This window comes from Ailuropoda melanoleuca, chromosome 2, assembly GCF_002007445.2.
Source record: "Ailuropoda melanoleuca isolate Jingjing chromosome 2, ASM200744v2, whole genome shotgun sequence".
NCBI lineage: Eukaryota > Metazoa > Chordata > Mammalia > Carnivora > Ursidae > Ailuropoda > Ailuropoda melanoleuca.
In genome coordinates, this window is record NC_048219.1 from 177,385,021 (window position 1) to 177,410,534 (window position 25,514).

The window sequence follows — 25,514 nt, forward strand, 5'->3', positions numbered from 1 at the left end:
TATATATATATATATATATATACAGAATGGAATATTACACAGCCATCAAAAAATATGAAATCTTGCCATTTGCAATGACGTAGATGGAACTAGAGTGTATTACACTAAGCGAAATAAGACAGAGAAAGACAATTATCACATGATCTCACTGATATGTGGATTTAAGGAACAAAACAGAAGATCATAGCAGGAGAGAGGAAAAAAAACAAGACAAAAGCAGAGAGCTAGACAAACCACAAGAGACTCTTAATCATAGGAAACAAACTGAGGGTTGCTGGAGGGGAGGGAGGTGGAGGGATGAGTTAACTGGGTGATGGACATTTTGGAGGGGATGTGATGTAATGAGCACTGGGTATTGTATGAGACTGGTGAATCAGACCTGTCCCTCTAAAACCAGTAATACATTATATGTTAACTGAATTTTTTAAAAAAGGGGAAAAAAAAAAAAAAACTAAGCCAACAAAGTAAAGACAGGACAGCCAGTAGCTGAGCAGCGGCTGGGGACAACAGCCAGGATGATTCAGGACAGAAATGAGCTCGCTACCACAAGTCACCTTTTAATGAGCTGCTTTTAGAGAGGTCTCTGATCCACATTGCTCACCAAGGTTTTGGAAGGTAATCCTGTAAATGCCCAAACAAGGCTGTCAAAGCTTTTGTCCATCTTTACACCCATGTCAGATGAGAGTATTTAGACTCCCACTTTATAACTGCAGACACAGGTTAGCAAAACTAGTAGAGATGATAAACAAACCCAAGTCCAACTGATCCAAAGCCTGCACAGGAGTCATGCCCCAGCCCCACCCCCATATCTATAATCCAATCTCTAAGCCTGACAGTAGACTTACTGGCCTTCTGGAAGTGACCTACACAGGCCCACAGGAGCACTGGAGCCAAAGTCCTCTTCAGGTCTGGGGAGTTAGTCTTCAACCTTTTAAGCCAAGTCAGGGTCCAAAAGGCCTACTGCCTTCAACTTCCCCCACATTGCTCTTCTAATAACAAAATGGTGTAGTATGCCCTAGAAAGCTACATAATCAACAGTCCTTAATTCATAAGATAGTATGTATTAGGTACATACATAATAGTATTATTGACTGAAAAAAATTAGAACTGCTTAGTTTTCAATTATTAGGTGATCATACATTAAGTCCACAATTTGTAGTTCCAACAAAATAGTGGCTTACAGTTATTAAATAAAATAAGCACGATTTCCTGCCATTTTGTGTTCTGGTTAGAGAACAGAATACACATTTGTAGGGGCGCCTGGGTGGCACAGAGGTTAAGTGTCTGTCTTCGGCTCAGGGCGTGATCCCGGCGTTGTGGGATCGGGCCCCACATCGGGCTCCTCTGCTATGAGCCTGCTTCTTCCTCTCCCACTCCCCCTGCTTGTGTTCCCTCTCTCGCTGGCTGTCTCTATCTCTGTCAAATAAATAAATAAAATCTTTAAAAAAAAAAAAAAAAGAATACACATTTGTAGCTGTGATAAGGTCCACGAACCTTCAGATCACAACGGACTCTTTTTCTGCCCCAACCCAAGGAGGTAATTACAGCTAATGTGTAATGTGACTGCCCCTCTCTGCATCTTATTCCCACAAAAACATCAAACCTCCCAAAAGATAATCTTCACCTATACAGAGGTCACTTAACCACCAAATTCACAAAGCAGGCTCAAAAGAAATCAAGACAGGTGGAATAAATGGTAAATCTTTTCTACAAAAATCTAAGTATCTGCTAGGTGAATCACCAAAATCCTCACACATTGCTGATTTATCCTCATTTCACTCATAATTCTAATATGGTTCCTGCCTAGTTTTCTTTCCTTAGCAAGTCAAAAGAAAAACAAATAATTAGATAGGGTAAAATATAAATGGAGATAGGTAAGTAGGGGGTGCCTAGGTGGCTCAGTCAGTTAAGTGCCTGCCTTTGGCTCAGGTCATGATTTCAGGGTCCTGGGATCGAGCCCCACATCAGGTTTTCTGCTCAGCGGGGAGTCTGCTTCTCCCTCTCCCTCTGCTGCTTCCCCTGCTCATGCTCTCTCTCAAACAAATAAATAAAATCTTTAAAAAAAATTTTTTTTTAAAAGGAAATAGAAAAGTAGCCACAAGGTAGTGGCTTCCAAGGGAAGAAGCTACAAAACGCAGGCAGAAGCAGAAAGCAGCCGCGTGTGATACTGTGGACACGCTGCTGATCCCCTGGCTTTAATGGAACCATGAAGGAATCACTGTGTGATCACTGACCCTCTTAATGATGATTCCAAACTATCAAGGTTACACCGTATTTTAACAGACAGAGTTATTTAAGGTAATAAGGTATCTAATACAGTTTAGAAATATTTCTAACCAAAATTAACTAGAATGTGTTAAGTGTTCCAAAAGGTAAGCTTTTGTTGGCTCAAAGGTTTCCTTCCAGGACTTACTGAGTCTCACTCTTCAACAGCCCAGAATAAGTAAACTACTTCTATAGGAAGACATAGAAATACAGAAACACAAATAACTTTAATGATTTATAGTCAAGAAAAAGGAAGCTTGACTCTGTGATTAAAAAATGAAAACAGTTACAAGTGTATCTACACAGGAATTACAAAGTTCAAGAGCTTAACATCAACCAACTGCCGTCAAAATATTTAAAGGAACCAAAAATAAAACCGCTTAACAGTGGGGAACAAAATATGACAAAGAGGGAGGGGCGATAAACCAAGAAAATGAATGAAGTTGAGTGGGCAGCAACCTCCGAAGTTGTTTTACAAACAGGGATTCAAATCAGAAAAACAGACACAAACCTGTTTAGGAATGTGACCGATGAGGCAACAGAAAGTGACCACAAGTCAGTTATAAATCAAAAATGACAACCAAAATCCCAGAGAGTCCTAAATTATTTAATCCAGACATTATCTAACCCCTCAGATTTGCTTGGTGCTATGGTGTTCATCATTCTCCATTAGAATGAAATGTGGGACAAACACATTACTGGTTGGAGAGGGTTGCAGAACTAACGCATCTGTGAAGGTCAGGGTTCACAGTGTATCACTGCGTTTACATAATGTGTTTCTTGATACGGAAGTGACATGTAAAGGAAGGAATTACATTAAGATTCATTTTGAAATAATCAGCAGAATCTCAAACTTACAAATAAATTAATCTTACTATGCTCATTCACTCCAGACTCCCAGTATTCTCATCCAGTGCTTAACAAATCTCCAGCCCATGAGGGACCAAACCTGGCAGGTCCCACAGTGTCTCCCTTCCCATGTCTTTCATATTAGAAGTATATTCAGTTTCTAGGAAGACTTATTAAAGAATTCTTCTTACAAATATTTTAAAACGATCTAATCCACCTTGTCGATTCATTCACAAACAGGAACACTCCCATCAGAGTAACCTCCCCAGGACCCCCAGGCTCAGGAGTCCTGTGTCTGACTCTGCAGCCTTGACTGTCGTGGTATGAGGAGTGAGCCCTTTCCACTCCTGCCTTTATAGACTTATTGTGATGGCCTTTTGTACCACCTGCACAAAATCTGTTCTAATCAGATAATCCCCAACTTCTGCCTCCACAGCCATCTAAAAATGGAAAATTAAAAACTTGGCAAAAGAAGACCTTCAAAAACAATTATTTTAGCAATATGTAGCAAGGTCTACCGAAAAAAGGACTGGCCTCTAATTTAACTAACATCTGATTGACAATTTACTAATCTGGTGAGACCTTCTAAGGAATATTGATACTAAAATGTGTTAGAGAAAACGCTGTACGTATATATACATATACTGTAGATAAACACAGTCACAAATTGATAATTAACAATAAGCAAGCATATACAATAAAAATATGTACCATAAGTCCAATGCTGATTTTCACCACCAAAGAATAATGCTATGGTTTAAATCATGATTTCTTGATGAATACCTAAGATAAAAAGAAGGGATAAAAACGTAGAAACTGACATTCACATAAATTGTAAGAAACTAAATACAACGTAAGATGAAAACAACTGTAGACAGAAGAATTTAACACCCCTGGTGGTACATTCAGACCAAGTACTCTATGACACTAAAGCCAGACTCACTTATTTGACAATATTCTGTTTACCAAGGATGGCAAGTACTTCTGCTGGTGCCCTGCGTGCATTGTCTTCATCAAAGAACATTAAAAGGCTGAGATAGTAACAACACTGCTTGTATATTTAACCAATGGTTCTGATACTCTCTCATTCATCTTTGATAGTTGATAAATGAATAAAAAGACATGATGAATCCAAACATACACCAGTTTAAAAAGAAAAATCCTTCAAAGCAATCTCAGCATCTAAATGGTAAACACAGAATGAATTCCAATTCCGGCATAAGTTTTGTTTTGTTTTGTTTTGAATTCAAGGAAAAAATATGTATGAATGAGTCTACCTATTTATAAAAATGTGAATGATCAAAACAGTGCAATGGCTGGGTTCTCACACCGTGTGAGTTCAATCTGAAACGTTCCTCTGTTGCAATATTCAGCTGTCAAGAGGGAGCAACTCAAAGGACATCACACAATCGATAAACCAGCTGGAAGGAGCCATCCAGACTTTGCCCTGCCGAACCCTCTCTGGGCGACGATTAGACAAATCTTCGTAGATGATATACTGTGTGCAGAAGCGCTGATCGGAATCGGGTCTTGCGTGGTACGCGACCGTATTGATGGTCTGAGTCACGTCACTGTCTGGCTTGGGCTTTCTACTGAGGACCTGGCCCCCAGCTGCAGCGACAAGCTTAATAAGGTTGTCCTTTGGATGGTGTTTGAAGGTTCCCCCAAAATAGAAGTAGCACCCATCAAACAGCTTTGGCAACTGAAATAACAAGAAAAGGCTTGTTAAAAGCAGATCAAAATATTTAAAAACACTGCATATGAATGAGGAGAATAAAGATAAATAGTCATGAGCTGTTAAGAAGCTGCTTAAATGAAGTGCTGGGCTAAGCTGTATTTCAAGTATATTATTTGGGTCAAGAAAAGTACTTATGTATTTATAGGTTTCCTAGTTATAATTTTTCTCCTAAAACTCAGTCACCATCTCAGGGACTTCACTCTCCTCAGATTTTAAGTGTTAGGTGTGCTGTGTGTGTTATGTTTCTGATATACAGACATGCACATTTTAAAAAGCAAACAGAAATCAAACTTCCTTTATCAGATGCTATTCACATTTGGTGGGACATGAAGCCCCACGAACTCCTAGGGTATCTGAAATGTGGTTCAGGGATACCTGGCTACACTTAGTAAGATTGCATGAGGATCCGTTTCTGCGGATCCTTACTCAGGTCCCTGTATGCGACCAACCTCCGGTCTCGAGGGCAGCCCTGGTGGAGTGTGGCCTCCAGGGTTCCAGATACATATTCCTTGGGGTACAATACATTATGAAGCCAGGGCTAGGTATCCAATTAGCAATGAAACACACCTCTTTGTACTTTATGAAAAAAAAAAGTTCCACAATTGCCTTCTATGAAAATTTTTCTTCATCATTTCTAATATATATGTACACATAGGATAATGGAATAATAGCCATTAAAACTGCAATATGTGGCAATAAAGACATATGGGAACTAAATCCGAGCAGCAGCCATAAGTCTTCTTTCAAGTTACTCTCTGTATCTGAGACTTTCCGCAGATTCTGAAAGGTTTATGGGAATGTTCAAGATGCCAACAATCCATTAACAATACGAAATCATCACCTTCTGGATTTTACTGCTCATTGCGGTCATCTCTCAGAATCAAGTGCTTGAAACAAGCACAATTAAAATTTTAATCAGTCACATGTACTTGTTGAAAGGGCAAGAGAAGTTTTTCCTGATGGTGATACTATTAAGTTATAAGACCAATGAAAGCAGTATCAAAAGACAAATACCAGCTGTTCCTTGTTGAGCCTGCTTCGCTGTGGTCCTTCAGGAATCTCGTATTTTTCCTCCTGTTCACATGCTTTTCTCTGTAGACATGCTTTCACCCCTAACAAAAAACAAGGGTAAAATGAGTACTTGTTTTCTCACTGAAACAAGTAATTTACCTAGGTGGTTTTTCTTCTCCACGGTTGTTTTAACTATTGCTCTGAAACAGAAATAGAAACCTTACTTACGTTAAAACAAAATGTAATAAAAATGGTTTTCCATATAAAGAAAATGTAAGAAATCTTTCCTTCAGAGAACTGAGCACTGAAGTGTACTGAATACTTAATTTTAGTTTCTTTTCTGAAAAACCTAAATCAATATGCTATTTCACATGCAATTACAAAAATCTAAATTTTTATTTGTAGCAATTACCAAAAGGAAGGTGGATAAAAAGTCCGTCATTTAGTTCAGCCCACAGTGATTTGAACTTGAGGGCTGATCTCCTGCACTGCTCGTTTCCAGAGTCCTGTGTCTAACCTCCTGTGAGACTCTGCCGTAAGGAAGGTGCTTCCACCACAGCACCTAGCTCAGAAGGCCACCCAGCAGAGGCACGACAGCACCTGTTGACCAGTCAGCAGAGCTGGGGACATGTCTGCCATCTGACAGGCACACAACTGAAGTCTCCAGGCTAGAGGTGACTTGACAGATATTTCAAATGCTTTAGAGCTGCTTCAACAGACATATTCCAAGATACTGCTTAATACAGAACAGTCAGAAGATCTGAACAACTGTATCCTCCGTCTCTCCAAAAGCAGAGCTTTGTCAAGGGATTGAATTTTTTCTTAACTTGGGACTGTTAATGCATATTCAAATTCAACACTCCACCTTGGGATGGCTATAATTCCCTATCATGTGATTCTTAATTTTGCTTATGCTTTAGTGTCCCTTTCCTCCAATGTTTTTAATTCAAAAATCCTATTTAGCCAAGTTTGTTATGCCGAATTTCTGAATCTTACTATTCTCACCAACTTATCATAAATACAATCGTTCTATGAAAACTGTTGGGTTTCTACATGTGACAAAAACTGCATTTTAAAAATATAATTTTTAGTAATTGTCCACTGAATAAAAAACAGTCTAATGGAGCTAACATTAAAATATGTGCTATATATGGAAAATGAGTCTCAATATTTTTGAGTAGGTCAAAGTATCATACATACCAGAAACTTACATTGCATCATACACTGTGTGCTTACATTGCATCATACACTGTATCTAATATTAAAAACCAACCTAAAAAAACATTAGCAATCTAGCTCAATCACGGACTTACCTTAAACTCATTATTTTACATGTAAATTATTATTTTTACTCTATCACTTAAGCATGTAGTCCCCTTCCTAAATCTCCTTTCCTGATGACACTTGTAGAGCATTCATACCAGTATCTTTAGATGAATGAACATGACAGCATATAAAGCCAAGGACCGAATACTCCTATGGTAACTACCGTAACAAGAAGAGCAAATGTCTTCATTACAGAAATGGGCTGTGCTTATGCTTGCTGCATGTCCATTTTACAAATTCATTCGGTTGATTATATTTAAACTGTCAAAAAAGCATATTATGATGGTATCTATTGACCCTGGCGGTGTGCTAGCATTAGTTTCAGTCACCAAATAGGGGAACGAGTGAAGGGTAGCATCTGGCAGTCAGACAGGGCAGCAAGGGCAGATCCATGGGAAGACGACAGTGCTTCTAGTGTGTGAATATGCCTCAAGTCCTAAAATTTACAGCTTTACAGCAGCTGTTCAATAAATTTCTATAGAGTAAGAAAGAAAAACCCGATGCTCTAATTAGTGCGTTGAATTAAGAACACATTCTTCTGACATTCTCTTATTCTAAGCAACAATCTGCCAACTCTCTCTGTGTGCCACTTCATTATCAAGAAGAAAGAAAATAAAGCATTTTTCTCCCTGAAAACTAAGGAACAGTGTGCAGGTCTTTAGTAACATGCTTGAATGGAGACTAAGTGTTCTGTTAGTTGCTGCCATAGCACAGGAAACATCAAGAATTTTTTGAAAATTAGGAGTGACATCTAGTCCAAGGGTTGCAACTAGAATGCCTACAGGGGCCAAACAGATTACGGAAACATGTAAGGAACATGATGTCAAGGGGCAGGAACTCATGGAGACTGTAACCAACAGGACAACGGACACCATATATAAACACACAAATCTTAAACGGTTATGCTGGACTGAGTCGTCCACATAAATTTTATCTGCTTTGGCCCTTAGACTACCAATTTGAAACGCCTGATGTTCCATCTAACCAATCTCTTCATTCAGATAAAGAAACTTAAGTCCTTTTTTTGAAGATTGTATTTATTTATTTGAGAGAGCAAAAGCAGGGGCAGGGGAGGGGCAGAAGGAGAGGGAGAGAGAGAAGCAGGCTCTCTCCACTGAGCAAGGAGCCTGACCTGCAGCTCCAACCCAGGACCCTGGGATTATGACGGGAGTTGACAGCAGACGCTTAACGGACTGAGCCACCCAGGTGCCCCGAAACTTAGGTCTTAAGAGATTTAGGCAGTTTTCTCAGTGACACAACTAAAGGCAAGAACTCAGATAACTTCCAACTCCTAGATCAGTTTTAATCTTTATTCTTTTTAATCTTTATTCTTCATTTTATTAAAAAATAAAGCATCTAAGAAATGTCAGGCATTCTCTACTCAGATTTAACATATTATACCTCTCTTACAGTAAGTCACAGAACCATTTAATAGATAGGAAGATCCTCATTTAAGAGATTAGCAAAAAAGCATACCAAAGAGCAAAAACTGGTGAGTACCCTGGGAGAGGAGGTGTGGGGAGAACAATGTATCTGGCTTAGTCTTTAGTGAATCAATGAGTTTATTGTTATTCTTTCTCAACATTTACTCATTGACATTTACAATAATTACATATCAATTCATAGCAATTTTCTAGTGAACCTCTTTTGAGTTTATCTCTTTTGAGATAAACCAACTAACTTAATTTACTAAACAAGTAAAAAAAAAATAAGATACTTTAAAATAAACTTTCAGCAATCTAAATAGTGATATATTAACATCATCAATGAAATGGAAGAATCCACCAGCCAAAACATTACCAAAGTGGATGGTATTTTAAGATTTTATTTACTCAATGAAAGTTAAGCAAACTGCAGCAAGAATTCCTAACCCTATCTTCCATGTTAAACAAAATATCAGAACTTTCCTAACATTCATTGACATAAAATCATCCAAAGTACAATATATACTGTAATCCTTATTCTCTACATATACATCAAAATTTAAAAAATAGGTCATTTTCCACCAACTAAAAGACACTTCTTAGAACGTAACCAAAAAATGCTTTATGTTTGTACTATATATTTAAATAAAGTTGGTATTATTCCATCATCTGACACTAAAAAAGGTTAGCAGGAAGATGAATACTTATCCTCTCTTTTGAAGAAATAAGAAGCATAGGCAAGACCACTTATTAGCTTTTCAGCTAATAATTTCCAAACCAAAATGACTTTACATGAATAACCGATGTTATTTATGTAAACATAGATTTCTACATATGCCAGAATGATATATACGTTAAAATCTGTGGAGCCACTATCTTTGTAAAAAGTTCACATCCTTTCTTCCTTTCCATATGTTCCATTATGTTTTGAGATTTTGACTGAAGCTATCATTTTGCAGAAATATAGGAATGAATTGCCTCTTTTATTAAAATTCAGAGATTCTTTTAGCCCACATATATTCCTGATCATGTCTACCATTTCAGGTAAGCTTTCCTTTGGCCCTGATTTATTACTTTTTTATATATAGGTAAGCAGCCCAATTCCCAAGTACTGCTTAACTCAAAGTCTTTAACTCAAAGTCATTAAAAGTAGCTCTGGCTACCTTAGCAAAGCCTGGGATCTTTGCATACTAATGCAGCTTATGAATTCTGGGCCACAATAATTTTTTTTAAAAGAACTCTGTACTATACGGAAAAGTATTCCTTTATCCTAAATTTCTAGTAGCCACTCTTACCGGCTACACCTCATCAAAGCATATATCAATGAATGTGTATTTTCATGAGATGATGTTTGTGAATCTATACTAAGCTTAATCACTTTTTCTAATTTTAGAAGAGAAAAATCTAATTTTAAATCATGGAAATGGGAAGGAGTAGGAAAAAGGGTTCCTAAATCCACAGCTACATACAAATGATTATAAAATACAATGAAGGCAGAATAAAGCTTTAAAATGGAGATCTATTAAATGTCCAAAGTGGGAAACTACCCTTAAATGGAAGGCCACAGAATCTGCTCACTTTCTTCAAAACCTATAGCAGTAAATAAACCCGTAGTTTAAAAACTGCTACTTTTCTGAAGCTATTGGCTATCCATAACTGAAACACACTGAAAATCAGAATATACCACTCAGCCAACACCTAATATCCTAAAAAAAATCAAAATACAGAATCAAATAATCATTCTATGTCAAAATCAAAAGTCGTAATAAATATCATTAGATACAAACTAGGCACTTAGGGAACTCAAAATAACAGCATAGTAGTAAAACAGACATTGAGGAATTGCCCCTCTGATTCTATTAAAAATGAATATCCAAGTTGTACAAATAATTTATTTTTTAAATACTTTTCTATCAAGCTTTTTAGGCAAAGAACCTATGGTATCACTAAACTTTAGAAAAAAGGAAATCATCACCGGAAACTTTTCACACCAGTGACAAAAACAATGGAAAAACAACTTACACTCTCCCTGTGATTTCTGAAAACCTGAGTGGCCGGTACAAGAAGAGATAAGCCCAATATTATGAAATGCCACAGTACAGACTGGAAGGACAATGAAATGAAGGCTGAAAATATAAAATAAAAGCTGAATGTTCTACTCATGCCATCATAAATATCTAGACTTGGGATATCACAGAAAATGCTATCACAGATCATTAGATTTTGTAATTCTATATAAATACCATTTAACAACTGGTTATTTTTGGCTACTTTTTAAGCTAGTATTCCAATTACAAACATATTTATATATAAAAACATATTTCTTCATAGGACAGTATGAATTTATTTTACTTAATGCATATTGAGAAGCAGATCAAATTCTACCACAAAAATAGATTACATGCTGTATTAGGGTACCCCGGTGGCTCAGTCGGTTGAGCGTTTTGACTCTTCGTTTTGGCTCAGGGTCATGAGATCAAGCCCTGCGTCAGGCCCTGCGCTCAGCTAGAGTCTGCTTGAGATTCTCTCCCCCCTCCCTCTGCCCATTCCCTGGCTCACACACACTCTCTCTGAAATAAATAAGTATATCTTTAAATACTTAGATATATATATTACATGCTGTATCATACAATTTTATCAGGCAAAATTTGGTATCAATTCTAAAACCTCGTATAATGAATAATATCAAAATAATCCCTTTTATTTTTTTAAGATTTATTTATTATTTTTATTTTTTTTTAAAGATTTTATTTGTTTGAGAGAGACAGAAAGAACATGAGCAAGAGGGCACAAGCAGGGGCAGTAGCACAGGGAGGAGAAAAAGCAGACTTCCTGCTGAGCAGAGAGCCCGATGTGGGACTCGATCTCAGGACCCTGAGATCATGACCTGAGCCAAAGGTAGTTGCTTACCTGATTGAGTCACCCAGGTGCCCCCAAATAATTGCCTTTTAGAGCCGTGATTAAAGACTAAACTTTTTTTTTCAAACATCCAAAATTTTTTCTTAATAAAATAATCAAAAAAACTCATACTTGGTGTTCTTTAGTCATATATTTAAAGTTTAAATAAGTATGTAAGAACTTCTGTTTTGACTGGTAGGACAATCACACCACATCAGACTGTACTTGCTAGGTCTACAGAACTGGTATAAAAGATCTGGTGTATCTGACTGCAGCAACATACACACACACAGGTGCTAATGTCCCTGATTAAGACTGAAGCCCTAACGTATCCAATTAATCTTCGGAAAGTTGAAAAAGAAAATGAACTTTCTAATTGTCATGAGAACTTGAGAAGCTGAATTTCTTCCTACAGCCTTGGATTTCATTTAAAAGATACACATTGGGTTTTTTTGTTTGTGTTTTTCGGTGGTGGGGGGAGTAGCAGGAGGGACAGAAAAAGGGAGTGGGAAAGAGAGAATCTCAAGCAGCCTCCACACGGGGCACAGAGCCTGAGGCATGAGCCAGGGCTCAACGGAAATCAACAGTCAGATGTTTAACGGACTGGAGACGTCCAGGTGCCCCAGACACACATTGTTTTTTAAAACATCACAAACAGGTCTCTGCCTATCAATCCACCAATGTTTTCTCTTGACTGTCCTTCGCCTGTATGCATTCATGCATTTATATGTTTTTTTTGTTTTTGTTTTTTTTTTAAGATTTTATTTATTTATTTGACAGAGATAGAGAGGGAACACAGGCAGGGGGAGTGCGAGAGGAAGAAGCAGGCTCATAGCAGAGGAGCCTGATGTGGGGCTCAATCCTATAACGCCAGGATCACGCCCTGAGCTGAAGGCAGACGTTTATCGACTGCGCCACCCAGGCGCCCCACACACATTTATATGTTAAAAGTGAAGATATAATTGTTTTATGCTTTTTAAAAATTTCAACAATCCTGTTTTTTATAATACTTTTAGTCTTAATATTTGTCACATAAAGATATGAATTTTTTCAGAGACTATATTTAAACTTTTCTTAATTATTTTCGATTTAAGGTTATTCCCCCTATGTTCTACTACTGGAAATAACAATGAAAGTAACTTTTTTCTTTCTTCTGTATTTCTTGCTTAGGACAAATCCTCAGAAGTGGGACTATTAGATCAAAAGATGTTATTTTTTTTTAAATAATTCCTACAGTATCTTTGAAGGATTTCAATAAACATGAAGTTGCCTATCAATTTTAGTTGATAGAAATGCTTTGGTATATATATATATATTTTTTTAATTAGCAAAGTTTAAATAGAACTGAATAGACTCTATTCTATTTTACTGAAGAGAATAAATTGGAAGAAACGAATTTTAATAGAAAAGTGTAAGTCTGTTAACCTGATTGTGAGGTTATTTATAATATGATGGTATAATGATTGTCTTTTAGATTCCATCTTCCTCAACTAAAACAGAAACAAAAAAACACCCTACTTGGTGCTTCCTCACCTCACAGACACCAGTCCAGTGTAAAACGTCTGGCACACTCCCATGGCAATGCCCTCAGGTGCTAAGGACTTTCAAAACTTCTCCGGCAGCTAAACTTAGAGGAGAATGGGGAAGAGGGAGAGATTATTAAAGAAAAGATGACAGCCATCTGCTCTCCTCTTCACATTGAGATGAGAAGTGAAGAGGCAGAATTAATTCTTTTTTAAAAAGGCCAGGCTAGAGGAAATTTTGAAAGCACTGTACTAAAAGGATAGGTCAATAAAAGATATTTCCTCTTTTTGAAGGCGAGTTTACATCTTTAGGATGTAGTCCCACTGTATTCACAGTGTAGAAGGTGAATAAAAATCACTTATTTATGCATCTTCTGTTTTTTTCTTTCTAGTCATGTCTTCAATTATCCAAATTCACCCTTGTACGATGATGGTTCTAAGCTGCATGTGAGGAATTAGCACCAGAACCAGGACTTAAGCAGGATCTCAGCCATAAGTTTAATCTTAAAGGAATCTTCCTATCTGTTATCTCCCATTTCTGTAAAACAGCTATAAAATAAATATGATGAACAAATGGCTGGCACAACAAGTACAACTAAGCCTATTCTCAGAATCTCCGCTGTGACGCTGTCATATACTCTACATGTATAATGCGGGAAAATAAGAGGTGGTCACCAATTAAGACAAACACGGTTAAACAGAAAATTTCCAATAGCTAAATTTAGGTAGTTATAATTCTATTTTGTTAATTTGTTTAAATTTGTTTAATTTGTTATATTATTTTGGTAATTATCTACAGAGAAAAATTTAGATAGAATTTCCTCTTGAATCTACTTGGTTTATGGAAAATCCCATGAAAAGATAATACTGAAGTTTCCATATAGTTAAACAAGTAAAGATTTTGTCTACCAGCAAACCAATGGGTATCTTCAACCACACGACTCAGTTTTAGTAAGTCATAAATCTTTACAATTAATTTTGAAAGCTTTGGTCCATGTCATGTTTCTTCAATATACATGTTTGTTTCAGAGAGTTTTGAATAGATTTGAACATTTTAAAAAATAAAAATGACGTGTCTGACACAAAAAACAATGTAATGAGAAATATGTATTAGGACAGAAGGTATTTGCAGTTTCTTGCCTTCTCTTGATAAACCCAGGGACTATTTACAGTAATTATCCCAAACCCTGACCCTATTTCTCTTTGGACTCTTTGTTAGAAAGTACAAGAATATGAACTTTAGTAAGAGACTCCATGCAACAAGGGCACTGGGTGGCTCAGTTGGTTAAGCATCTGCCTTCGGCTCAGGTCATGATCCCCAGGGTCCTGGGATCGAGCCCATGTCAGGCTCCTGCTCAGCAGGGACCCTGCTTCTCCCTCTCCCCTCGGCCCTCCCCCTACCCCCCCCCACTGTGCTCTCTCTCTCTCAAATAAATAAAACCCTAAATAAGGGATTCCACGCAGGGTGCCTGGGTGGCTCAGTTGGTTAAGCAGCTGCCTTCGGCTCAGGTCACGATCCCAGGGTCCTGGTATTGAGCCCCACATCGGGCTCCCTGCTCCACAGGGAGCCTGCTTCTCCCTCTCCCTCTCTGCCGCTCCCCCTGCCTGTGCTCTCTCTCTCTAATAAATAAATAAGTAAATCTTTTAAAAAATTAAAAATTTACAAAAAGAGAGAGAGACATTCCACACATCCATTATCCTGCAGAACTACGACACTGGAGAGTGTTACTCACCACTGTAAGAATCACCAAATAGCACCCTACTGAGTCAGCCTGAGACCTTCGTGATTCTATAAAAAAGACATGGCCAAGCCATGAAGATGACAAAACTTCCATTTCTTAAAGAAGGCAGATTTTATGGAAATGAATCATGTAGCCTGTATATTTAACCAGATGCAAGTTGAACATATTCACAAGAACAAGACTTAAACTGGCAATGCCTTAATGTTCAAAATCTCACATGGCTTCTTTACTGTTAAGGCCTTGTTATTACGGAAAGCTGTTCCTTCCTATAACCACTGGCAGAACTTCTGGCGCAGCTGCAGTAAAACAGCATCTACAATCATGAAACCAAATGTTTTAAACACTGAGGCCCAATGAGACTTGCCACAGACTTAAAAGGGAAAAGAAGTTCAAAAATAGAAGTGAGGTAGAAAGGGAAACTTTTTCTATGTACATGGTCAGTCAGTCCAACTGCTTAGCATACTTCTTCAACTGGCCATAACCAGGACAGACTAATCACAGATATGGATGAGCAGAGACGAGTGATAGTGCTGGTCACAGCCTTAGCTGGATCCGACCCATCAGTGGAGACTGGCAACACGAGCACAGTGGTAGCTGCATTTGAAAAGGACTTAATACCAACTGCTAAAGGGAAACTGTTCTACAAACCAAATTAATTTCAAACCGGAAATCGAATTAATAACACAATTAAGATCTTGATAAATCAAGCATTTCTACCATAAAACCTTCAAAGCACAAAGCCATAACGTTTTTTAAAACTAACTCAGGTCCATCTTCTTAAAAACAAAGTTCCATTAAAAATACCTGCTATCATTTTTTAACTTTTTAATCCAAAATAATTATAGATTCATAGGAGGATATGCAGAAATGTGCAGGGAAGTCCCATGCGCCCTTCCTCCAGTGTCCAATCTAACTCCCTACACACATTCAGAGCGCAATATCAAAACCGAGAATTTGACACGGATACAATCCATAGAGCTTACGCAGATTTCATCAGTTATACATGCACTCAGGTCTGTGAGTGTGCATATGCATGCAGATCTACACAATTTAATCATGTGTGCAGCCCTGTGTAACATAACCACCGCTAGGATCAAGGTAATCAGCCCCATCATCACGGGACCCCTGTGGACCCCTTTACAGCCATTATTCAACAGGTATACCCACTGTCCTATTTTAACCATCGTATCGAAGCAGATACTTTAGCTATTGAAGAATAGAAATAACCCTGTATGAGCTTTCTTTTTGTTTGAAGTCCTAAGTGAAGCCAAGGGTAAGAAAAGCAACAAGTGAGAGCAGGGAAGGTGAAAGGCAGTTCTGAGAGTGGTGGTGCTTGACCAACAACAAGAAGCAGATGAGGACGGAACATCTTCAGCAGAGGTGTGGATAACAGCTGGTGTAATCACTCCAAATCAGGTAGTACCAAGGGAGTCTAAACTTCAGCAGTTTCCTAAATTACACTGGATCAGCTAAGAAAGCATATACAGTTTTTAGAAATCATCAAGTGAGGGGTGCCTGGGTGGCTCAGTCAGTTAAGCATCTGACTCTTGGTTTCAGTTCAGGTCATGATCTTAGGGTGGTGAGATCGAGCCCAGGTTGGGCTCCGTGCTAGGCGTGGAGCGTGCTTAAGATTCTATCTCTCCCTCTCATCCTTCCCCACCCCTAAAAAAATGATAAATGAAAGCTATAAACTATTTCACATCATGGTAGTATATTTAAAACGTGTTTATTAAGTTAAATATATCATAACACTCAAAGTCTACTATATAATCTATTTACTCTTTATTAAAATAGTTCATAGTGTAGAAAAAAAGACTCAAAACACTTCTATGGACACATCAAGAACATCTAAATGATACCATTAATATATAAGCTTTTTCAAAATGCAGTGACTAACCAGAGCTTTAAAAAAAAAAAAATTAACATTAGGTTCCTTAAATAATTGGCAATAGAGCAGCATAAAAAATGAAATTAGTCAACTTAAATTCATTTTGTAGTTCTCCCAAGTCCAGTACTTACATTCAAATTTTAAGATCCAACATCCACTGAGAATCCCAAGCATACATTTTAGGGTACTTTGAGCTGTATCCCCAGGAACAATGACATGAGTTACTAGAATACAAAAAAAGAAGAGAAACAGAGATACAAAACAAAATAATTCTTTAACTATTATAACCAGTTGTTCTGAGCTTCATAATCTGAATTTTCTTCAAAAGCAACAATCTTTATACTTAGATATAAGACTTTGTAAATTTAGCATTATTCTCCATCCTGGCCAACAACATGAAAAATAAGATCATAAACCATGTATCTTAAAGCCACATTAGCAAGTATATATTTTTCTTTTATTTTCAAATTATAACTAAAGAAATAAAGCATTACACTGTACACAATTTGTCACCAGTGAACTCGTAAGTTTGCCCTTCTGACACACTGTTCTGTCCTAAAAACTGTGCAAACCTTTAAACTTCGTATTTCCTAACTAAATTAGGCCTGTATGTAGTTTATAACTATAAACACATTTTCAATGTATTACAAGATTCCAAGTATACTGCCAATCCCCAATGGTTAAAACATATAAATTATCAAGGGAGGTCTACAAAGGGATTACCTATTTGAAAACTTTTTGAACCAACAATAAGTATATAAAACTCCTCACCTGTATTGTCAAATTCGGCACATTTTTTAGCCTTAAGAATTGCTGCCAGCTCACTGAGCATTTTTTGTTGTTCTGAAGAAAGCCCACTGCCTATAAGCACAAGAGGTCCATCCCTACGCGGACCAGTGCTCGTCTGCTAAGAAAGGGGAGATACCACAGTGTTAAAATCATTTAAAGACTAGAGAAAGATATTAACTGACTTGCACTTGATAGAAGCTTGAGTCTCAGTACTTATCTTCCTCTATCTGGTAATTCCCCACAATTTCCACCAAATCGTCACTCAGAGCCTTAATGGTCAATACATTTTATTAGTCCTTTATTTTTCCCCAATAAAATGCTATTTGGAATTGCAATCTCAAACCAGGGCATCTTGTTTCCTTGATTCTAAATTGGATCTCTGTAGGATTTTACAACTTCATTTGGTCTCCAAGAAGTCTTTTTTCCCCTTAAGTAACCCAAAACACCCACTTAAAATGATCAAATTCCCTATCTCCCCTCCACTAACTTATTCCCCTAAAGTTAAAACTCAGTTTGGTGTTTTTATTTTAAACTGAAATTATGTGAAAAATCAAAGAACACTAAAGCTTCTAACAGCACTGAACTCAAAAATCGAAAACAAACTCTTAAACATCAAAACAGCTACCTATCAAAACTGAGAAAATTAAAACAGACAAGAGAATACAAAAGTTAGATCAGATCCACCAACAGTAATAACTCAACATAGCTCATGGAAAGGAAAGAATTGCTTTTACAACGACCAATATTTTTACTTGAAGAGAAAGACACAGAACTTACAGGAGACAAAAACAACAAAAATAGAGAAGACACCAATGGATAGCATTTGAGATTAGAAGTGAAAGATTCAAAGAAACAATGAGATAATGCCTCTAACAGCAGCCAACAGAACTTAACAAATGCAACTGGAATAAGAGTTAGCCACAAGCCAATCGATAAAAGACAAACAATGACCCAGCAAAGAAGAAAAGAAAAAGCAAATCAACACCACTGTATTAGAAGACAAAAAGCCAAACACAGTACTGTAATTTTCAAATACAAGACATAGGGCCCTCTGACGTGTGTGACTTTATATGCAGAGGATTTTTCTGGGTTCTCAAAAGCTCTGAAGAACGCAAGTGAAACACTAAAGGTATGATCACCAGTCCAGTTCAGCAACTAGATTTGAGAAAGTTAGTATTTAAATATTCACTTCACATATCAGAGTAGCGATAATCCAGTCTGATGCCCTACAATGTAACATCTAAGCTGTTTAGCTACACCGAGCTCATTCATTCAAATCTATTGAATGGATTCTACTACTTAATAAGCAAGTATGTACACAAGATTTTTTAAAAGATTTCTATAAAAGGTCTTTTTAATGGCAATATTTAGCACTTAAAAGTTCAGTTTCCTGAATTACTTATTCATCTAAGGTTCAAGCGGCAAAGGTTTTACTGGACAAGTTCACATATACTTACATCCCATTTCTCTATATGTATCTTCCCATTCACTAAGTTATAAGGTGATGTAACCATGTCTAACCTAAACACTGTAAATATTCCTTAAGATGAAAATAGTGCAGTACACTTTATGGATCATTCAATTACTAAGTAGTAAAAAATAGTAACTCAAAATTTGTAAGTTATACAAATAAGTGCCACAAAAATAGCTCTAAACGCAACACATTACTTTCCAATTTATATAACTCCACTTCAGCTAAATGAGTTCTCTGCACAAAATACAAGAGTGAAAAGATATCAATTCTAAATATAGCATATGATACTATTTCCATCAACCCCAGAAAAGCACCAAAGTGGGTCAAGCGTTTTCCTATCATAGTTTCTACATTTGAATAAAAAAAAGAAACTGGCACTAATTTCTCATAGTTAAGGAATACTATTAAGAAAAAAAAATAATAAACAGCCACCAAAGCCACACATTTGATTTGGAACAGGAGGTGAGGGGTGGGCAAGGAATTTTGTTTGAAATAAACAGAGATCTTAGAACCATGAGGTTCAAAAGATGTTCAGAAAACATTCCAAGGGTTCAATACCGATTCTACAGATAATAGTTACTATGTACAATGACATTAAGCAAACTCTTTTTAAAAAACATTTTATCTGAGAGAGAGAGTAAGAGAGCACGAGCAGGGAGAGGAGAAGAGGGAGAGGGAGAAGCAGACTCCCCACTAAGCAGGGAGCCCACCAAGGGAGCTCCATCCCAGGACCCTGGGATCATGACCTGAGCTGAAGGCAGACGCTTAACTGCCTGAGCCACCCAGGCACCCCCTGTGTCTCCACCTTCACTCTCAAACTGAAGTTCCAACCTAGCAGAGATCACAGTATCCCCAAGTGCCTAGAACACTGACTGATATATGCAGACACCCAATAAATATTTGTCAGATATATGAACACATTTGTCATCATGCCTGCATTGCTGTTTCGCATAGAACAGATAAATATGTCTCAATACCCATGCCATTACCTTAAGGCCCTGAGATTAGGAGATAAAATCTAAGAAATAAAAATTCAAACAGTCTTGGGTCTGTTGGTATCTGGGTACTTGGCTATGGGCATGTAAGAACAACATGGGGGGGGGAATCCAATAAAATAAAAATGTATTTTGCCAGAGGATTAGTGGTACAGGAAAATGACGCTGGGTTGGGAGGATAGGAAGCGCTGGGAGTTTGCTGTGTGAGATACAGTAGTACAGAGCCCTCCCTGACAGGACTACATCAGAGTCGGCTGCCCTGTGTACATTCAGGTCCCCACAACCGTTCCTGGCAGAGGGGACAGCTAGTGCGGAGGACCAGAAATCGAGTGTGTTTGGTGGATTCAAGAAACAGTGAGGCAGCCCAATGTGGCTGAAAAAGAGTGAGTGAAAGGGAGTCTGGCAGCAGCTGGGGGAAGACAAATTCCAGAAAAGACACAACCCTTTCAACTTAGGACTTCTACCCATTAGCTTTTCCTTAGCCAAAAATTTACCAGTAAGATAGTAAATAATGATACTCTCGGGCCATGTCCATGTGACATGAGGAAAGTATAGGTTTCTTACATTTAATAAAAACACAACAGTAACTGGACAGTAGAATTGAGAGGAGGATAACCAATTTCCTCTTCTTTGAAGGACAGTACCATTTTCACACCCCAAGAATACCATGACGACATCCTTATTTTTGACACATTTAAAACAATCCTCCAGCTTTTCATAAAAGCATCATTGGCAAATGACAACTTAGTTCTTAGTTCTATGTTCTGCGGGGGGAGTTCAAGTCCAAATGAATAAAATAAATGCTCATTTATTTTACCATATTAAGTATGGTGGGACTGAATGAGTACTGACCTAAGATACAAGAAATTCAAGTTCTAACTGATCCATTAAAAAAAAAAAAAAAAAAAACCTTTTTTTTTTTCTTTTTTTGTAATGGTTCCTTAACCATGAGCAAACCAGACTAAGTTTCAGCTTTCTCATTTGTAAACTAAGAAAATGAAACTACTGGTTTCTACTTTCTCTTTCAGTTCATTATCAAAATTCCAGCTTGGTGCCCACTTGCACAGCTGATGTCCAGAAGAAGGCAGGAGATAGTTCTCAGAGTACAAAGCTAACTAGCCTGTGACAGCACCTATGACCCCCTCAAGTACCTTAGGTCACTTCCTCATCAACAATGGGATCAACCACTGTGCCACTGCCCTCACTAGACAAGCTCAGGACCTCTGGTCACAGACATCAACTCATCCCTTCCTCTCATCTCCCCCTATCTGGGCAGTTGCAATGTGCCCACCACACCCCTCTCCTTCCCTCCCTGCCCACATCACACCACCCTTTCTCATCAGAGCTCTGTCCACCTCACAGCCTCCTCACCCGTCTTTGGTCTCAGCCCACTCCGAGTTGTCCTCTGCAGTAAAACGCACTGAGAGTGCCCCACTGAGTAGGGCAGTAATGTCTAAACTCCTTCTCAGGGGATCCAATGCCTTTCACAATCTGATCCCAACCTCGCTCTTGACCTCCGGTTCCTCTCTAATAATACACCTTGTGCTCCTCTCACACTAAATCTAGTTTCTCAGATTTCGAAGGTCCTTTATGCCTCCTTGTCTTCGAGCTGTTGTTCCTTAGATTTGGACTGCCATCCCCACTTTGAACGCCTGATCACAGAGGGGCGATGCTAATGGATCCATGCCTCACTTCCTCCACACTAACAGAACCCCAATTTTTACAGATGTCCACTCTTCAAGGACTGACCCTGTCTTCAACCACTAGGTATGTCAACACCAACTGTGTGGCCAGTTCTGACCAATAAGACATTATGGGGAAGTCCAGTGGAAGGCTTCTGGGAAAGGTTTCCGTCCTTCTTTTAACAATGGACACTGTCACATCTACAGTTGTGGCAATCATCCTGTAACCACCGAGGGGAGATTAGTGAGGACAAAGCCATCAAGCTGAGGATGGCAATGCAGAAAGACAGAAAGAAGTTGGGTCTCTGGTGCAGCCATTTAAGGGCTGAACTCACCAAGGAAAGCTCTCTTATATTGAGATTATCTTTATGTAAAATAAGACACGGCCTTTAGGCATTTGGGTAAATGTTTTGTTATTTGCAGCCAACAACATTCTATTAGACGCCTTGCTAAAGCTTTTACCTTTACGAGTTTACATGCCTTCTTTGTCACCTTCTCTGCGAAGTGCTTCTGATCCCTCCTGAAGTCAGCTTCTTCCTTCTCTACAAATCTACTATACATTTTTATGGCTTCTATTACAAATTTATTACAGTATGTAATGAACTTTTCTAACATCTCTATTCCCCCACTATATCATAAATTCCTAAGGAATAAGCATTCTTTCCACTTTCTCTAGCTTATAGCTCTTTCCCAAGCTACAGACTTACCTGCCTGTTCAACATGTTTGTTGCCTGACAGACACAAAATTGGCAGAGAATTACTGATTTCCTTCTCCACAGCAGGGAATAGCACCACCATCTACCACCCCACTGCTAAAGTCACACTAGGTCTATTTATTCACACTTCATATAAAATCCATCAGAAAGTTTGTTGCCATTAACTCAAAAATATACACTAAACCTCATTACTTCTCACAATCTCCACTGTCATTACCTTAATCCAAGTGATCACATCCCTTCTTGTCACAGTGCAACAGTCCTCAGTAATCGCCCTGCTTCTGCCCCTGTCTCTTTACTACAAGCAGCCAGAGGGAACTTTCTAAAACATAAATCAAATCATGTCATTCCCTTGCTCTAAATCCTCCCAGTGGTTTCCATTACTCTTAGACACTGACTAGTCACCAGCAAGTATGACCTTCTCTCTAACCTTCAAACACGCCAAGCTCATCCACTGAGGGACCCTATACAACATTTGCTATAGGGAACACTTGTCGTCCAGACAGATGTTCGCCTGGATAACTCCTCCTCCTCCTCATTCAAGTTTCAAATCAAACATCAGCTCTCTGGAGGACCTCCTCAATGACCCCAGCTAAAGCAGTGCCTTTTCTGGGGCCCTCAACCTCCATTCAGTTATACTCTACAAAATCTTCAAACCACACATTCATAAGTTCCTGAATTTATTTTATTTTTATTAGCTTACATATTTACAGTCTCTCTCTTTCCTATCTCTCATTACAATGTCAGCTCCTTGAGAATAAGAGCTCCATCTGTCCCATTGGTTGCAGTATGACTGTCCCTAAAATATACAGGAGGGTCCAAAAAATAGTTGCTGTTAGACTTATTCTGATTCTAATAGTCTTTGAACTCACAATTCCTAATACAAAGGAAGTGTTCGATAATTGGTGATTGAAAGCAATTTACTAACTGAAAATTTTCCTATTAGGTTCCTTTCACAACCAATTCCAATAAAAGACATAACTTTCCCAAAGTCTAATCCATACTTACTACTGAGCAATGGCGAGTTGATGATGATTCATTCTTCTCTGGTAGCAGCAACAGTGATTTCATATTTTCACCGTCTGCATAATCCACAGGCCGCAAACCAAATATGTTACTGGTAAAATAAGTGCAGATGGGTTTAAGTAAATAGAATGTGTGACTTGATTTTTAACTAAATGGATACACCAGGGGAAGAATTTTTTCAACTTCCTTAATAATATACAACTTTTACTAAAATAAATGACTCAGAATTCATACAAAGCATAAGGATCAAGTATCAAAAGCTGCTGAATTCAATGGAAAAAAGATGTGAAATTTCAATTTGACATCAGACCATTCTAGAGAGTTTTTTAATTGAATATGTTGTTACTTACACATGAATTTTTTCACAACTCTGTATTCTTCTGTATTCATATTCATATTTTTAATATAGCTTCATAATCATTAATCACCAAGGGCAAGATGCTTTCAAATGCAAATAAAAATAATTTACCATAGCTATTATAAGCTCTATATTCTATATAAACAAATACAGAAATTAGATAAATACACAGGACAGGCATGCAGATCTGCAGAAAAAAAACCACGCCACATGACAAACAAATGAATACAGCAGTGAGCAGGGCACTTTTAAAATTAACTTTAATATGTATGTACATTGTATAGTCATCACAGCCATCAAAAGAATCAACTGTTGGTTTAGGGAACAAGTTGACGCAGACTTTTCAGCACGTACTAATTCACAAGTCATAGAATATGTTAAGAACGATTTCACAACATTTGAGCAACATGGATGGGACTGGAGGAGATAATGCTAAGTGAAATAAGTCAAGCAGAGAAAGACAATTATCATATGGTTTCACTCATTTATGGAACATAAGAAGTAGGAAGATCGGAAGGAGAAGAAAGGGAAGAAGGAAGAGGGGATAAACAGAAGAGGGAATGAACCATGAGAGACTATGGACTCTGGGAAACAAACTGAGGGCTTCAGAGGGGAGGGGGGTGGGGGAATGGGATAGGCTGGTGATGGGTAGTAAGGAGGGCACGTATTGCATGGTGCACTGGGTGTTATGCGCAAGTAATGAATCATGGAACTTTACATCAAAAACTAGGGATGTACTGTATGGTGACTAACATAACATAATAAAAAATTATTACAAAAAAAAAGAATATGTTACACTGGAAGAGAATTCAGAAATAGAAGAAATCTGCTATTTCACAGACAAGAAAACAGAAAGAACAAGGTTCCAGTGACTTGACTCAGGTTGTGTTTTTCTTGTTTATTCCAAAAAATAGTCAATATTGTCCATTAGTTTTTTAATTATAAGTAAATTGTTAAAAATATACAACTTTTGTCTACTCTTCCACTCTCTTACATATGGTTTCAGAATAATTTTAATATATTTTATTATGACAAAAAAGTGTCCTAAAATGAGTATTTCTTTTAGAAGCTTTTATGGTTTTTAAGATTATGGTATATCCATGTAATGGCCACTAAAGTGCATGTGAACATGCAATGTGTTCAACAGGACAGAAAACGATAAACATGGTACAATACCAGTTTTTCAAATTGTACTGTACTGAATATACAGAAAAAGATCTGGAAGGAAACAGTGGGAGGAAGAGGAGGGAGGAAGGTGTCAACTCTGATGCTATGTGAAGCGCACATAGATGAGGGATAGAAGAACCAATCTGGTTTGGAGGCAAGGTCATTAATGACCTTGGAGAAAGTGGTTTTGATGGCATAGTAGGAGGAGATAGCTAGTGCATGATGAAATGAACCACAGTAGCCGTTTCTCTAATGACTGCTACTCATGACTATCAGCTCACTCAATCTTCTTGGGATGTGTCCATAAACACTGATAAATTAGTACTCTCAGATTTCCCTTTAGGCCTAGGTTCAATAATTTGGAACCTTTCCCTGGCAACAGTCTTTCTCCAGCCAAGAACTATATTTTGTTTCTGCTTTCTGGTTTACAACGAAGTGACAAGCCATTGTGCTGGATTTGGGGTCTTTCCAAATTCCCACACATTAGAGCAGACAATCTCAGTTTATTTCAAAAGGCAGCTGATTTCATCCACTATACTTGATACTTCTTAATTTCATTCTCTTACATTACTGTGCTCACCTGCCAAATAAACAATCCCCTCGCACATATATTCTGTGAGTATGACAATCAAAATCAAAATCC

General features: G+C 37.8%; 1 protein-coding gene across 6 annotated transcripts in view; it reads right to left on the reverse strand.

Moving 5' to 3' along the window:
* BARD1 (BRCA1 associated RING domain 1) overlaps nucleotides 1-25,514 on the reverse strand; it is an 84,839-nt gene that overhangs the window by 6,901 nt on the left and 52,424 nt on the right. For 2 of the 6 annotated variants that reach the window (XM_034655126.1, XM_034655124.1), the window contains 5 exons: nucleotides 23,329-23,437; nucleotides 17,436-17,568; nucleotides 16,796-16,888; nucleotides 5,867-5,964; nucleotides 2,474-4,816 (listed from right to left, as the gene is read on the reverse strand). In XM_034655126.1, the coding sequence (XP_034511017.1) occupies nucleotides 4,484-4,816; nucleotides 5,867-5,964; nucleotides 16,796-16,888; nucleotides 17,436-17,568; nucleotides 23,329-23,437 (766 nt within the window). In that variant the 3' untranslated portion in view covers nucleotides 2,474-4,483. Of the gene's footprint in view, nucleotides 1-2,473; nucleotides 4,817-5,866; nucleotides 5,965-13,044; nucleotides 13,139-16,795; nucleotides 16,889-17,435; nucleotides 17,572-23,328; nucleotides 23,438-25,514 lie in introns of those variants that run through there. The other 4 variants (XM_034655125.1, XM_034655123.1, XR_004623616.1 and 1 more) reach the window with 3 other exon arrangements.